This window comes from Lactuca saligna, chromosome 1 (assembly GCF_052625555.1).
Source record: "Lactuca saligna cultivar CGN05327 chromosome 1, ASM5262555v1, whole genome shotgun sequence".
Taxonomy (NCBI): domain Eukaryota; kingdom Viridiplantae; phylum Streptophyta; class Magnoliopsida; order Asterales; family Asteraceae; genus Lactuca; species Lactuca saligna.
Window position 1 is genome coordinate 48,632,128 of NC_136417.1, and position 1,897 is coordinate 48,634,024.

The 1,897-nt window shown below is 27.1% G+C and overlaps 1 protein-coding gene across 1 annotated transcript in view; it reads left to right on the forward strand.

Annotated features, from left to right (window-relative positions):
* Positions 1 to 573, forward strand: part of LOC145006035 (protein GL2-INTERACTING REPRESSOR 1-like) — a 986-nt gene extending 413 nt beyond the window's left edge. Inside the window, exon 2 of the mRNA XM_078965129.1 lies at positions 559 to 573. Coding sequence (XP_078821255.1) covers positions 559 to 573 — 15 coding nt within the window. The remainder of the gene's footprint in view (positions 1 to 558) is intronic.
* Positions 574 to 1,897: the final 1,324 nt, after the last annotated feature.

Consider the following 1,897-nt stretch of genomic DNA (forward strand, 5'->3'; position numbering starts at 1 on the left):
CTTTTTTTTCTGTTTTAATGGGTTATGTTATTTACACTCAATTATATTCGATTGGGTACTTCATGTTGAATGAGTGGATTCTAAATAGCAATTCCCCATTTTACCCCTCTTATTTTTAAGGTTGGATCTTTATTGCTGCCTATAAGTCTAGAAGCGAGTTGTGCCCGGGCTAGCTATATGTATATATTGGTCATTTCATAATGTAAATGGGTGATCACATATTGCCCAAATTTTCCATGCATACAACTTTTATCGCATTTATTAAGTCAAACATAAACATAAGTTCAAATTCGATCTCTCTTTGAGTTTTAAATAATATAAAAAGTCATATAAGAGTCCCAAAATATTAATGAATTTTTCATATTTCTGTTTGTCTTGTATAAGTGGCAACACTTCTTGGAAAAAAACTGAACTTTTGAAATCACATGATTTTCATGGCATTATAAATCCATTTCATTTTATTTATTTTAATAAATTTTTTAGATGTCAAACAATTTAAAACTACTTAACTAATAAAGCCACATTAATGAAATTATTATTATTGTTGTTATATTGCAGTATTATATCAATTAGTTTTCAATGCAATAGTATTTCAAACTAATCGTTAGTTATTGCAATATAATTTTCAGTTTTATGGCTATTAATACTATGTGGGTGACAGTGTATTAATAGGATGCCACGTTAGATGGTAGTTCGAATGTTTGACAAATAGATAGTCGATTCTTGGACTTTGACTTATAAATATACAAATATATATGTATTATATTGTTTACCCACATGAAAAAGAAAAATAAAAGATATTCGTATACGCTTTCAAACTTTCATGATACTTTATAAGGATTAATTAGTTCTAAAATCTAAACGGTGATTTTTATATACTATTTTTCTCTAAACACAACAATTTTTGTTTTATAAGGTTTTTAATACAATATTTTAATACATAAATATGAAAAAAAAATTATGATAGTAAAATCAGTTTCTTACTTTAAAAGTCAGGTAATGAGATTGTCGTGTTTATTTCTTAAGATAATTGTTTTAATAAAGTTATTGGTTGAGATTTAATAGCCAGTTCTTGCATGTAGTGAAATCGGTGATCTAATAATTTAAAATTTCGAATTATACAAATGTTAATTTATTGTGGTAATAAATGAGAAAAAAAAAAAGTGGAGTATCTTGGGTTAAAAATACATAAATGCAATGAATTAATGAAGGCAGTTGGAAATAATGAGGATATTGCGTCACCTTGATAAATACAGTTTAAATTTTCCTTCAATGTATTAAATTTCCTTTTTCCATGTTTATCCTTTTATATGCATAATTATTTCCAACATTTACAAAAACAATATAGAATTTTAAATGAACATCAATACCGTAGTAAAAGTTGAAAAACAATTTGAAGAAATAAAATCTATTTTGTCGATTCTATTTTACAAATACAAGGGTGAAAACTATTTGTAGTTATTAAATAAAATCTGAATAATTAGTGATTCAAATTAGCTTTTGTTGTTGTATATGCTTGCACGAATTCTCAACCTCTTTTGTTTTGGTAATGGCCAAACAAGAACCTGAATATTATGTCACTAATCTTAGCAGTAAAAAGCTAGACCATTATCACACAACATGATGAAGACAAATACCATAATCTAAATACCTGTATGTATTAAACAACTCCATCGCCCACACATGAATTGGGTAATTTTTGTCTATATAATCCATCATTTGCACTGGTATGCGTATGTATAGGTCTTGGAGTAAAACCATACAAAAAAAAAATTGTAAGCTTTTACACTACCATGATTATAAACATGCTTCAAGTTTACTTCTTATATGTTATTAGAGTCCGCGTCTCACACTCTTATGACTCAATACATCTCTATCTATTATCGTCGAGCGTTCG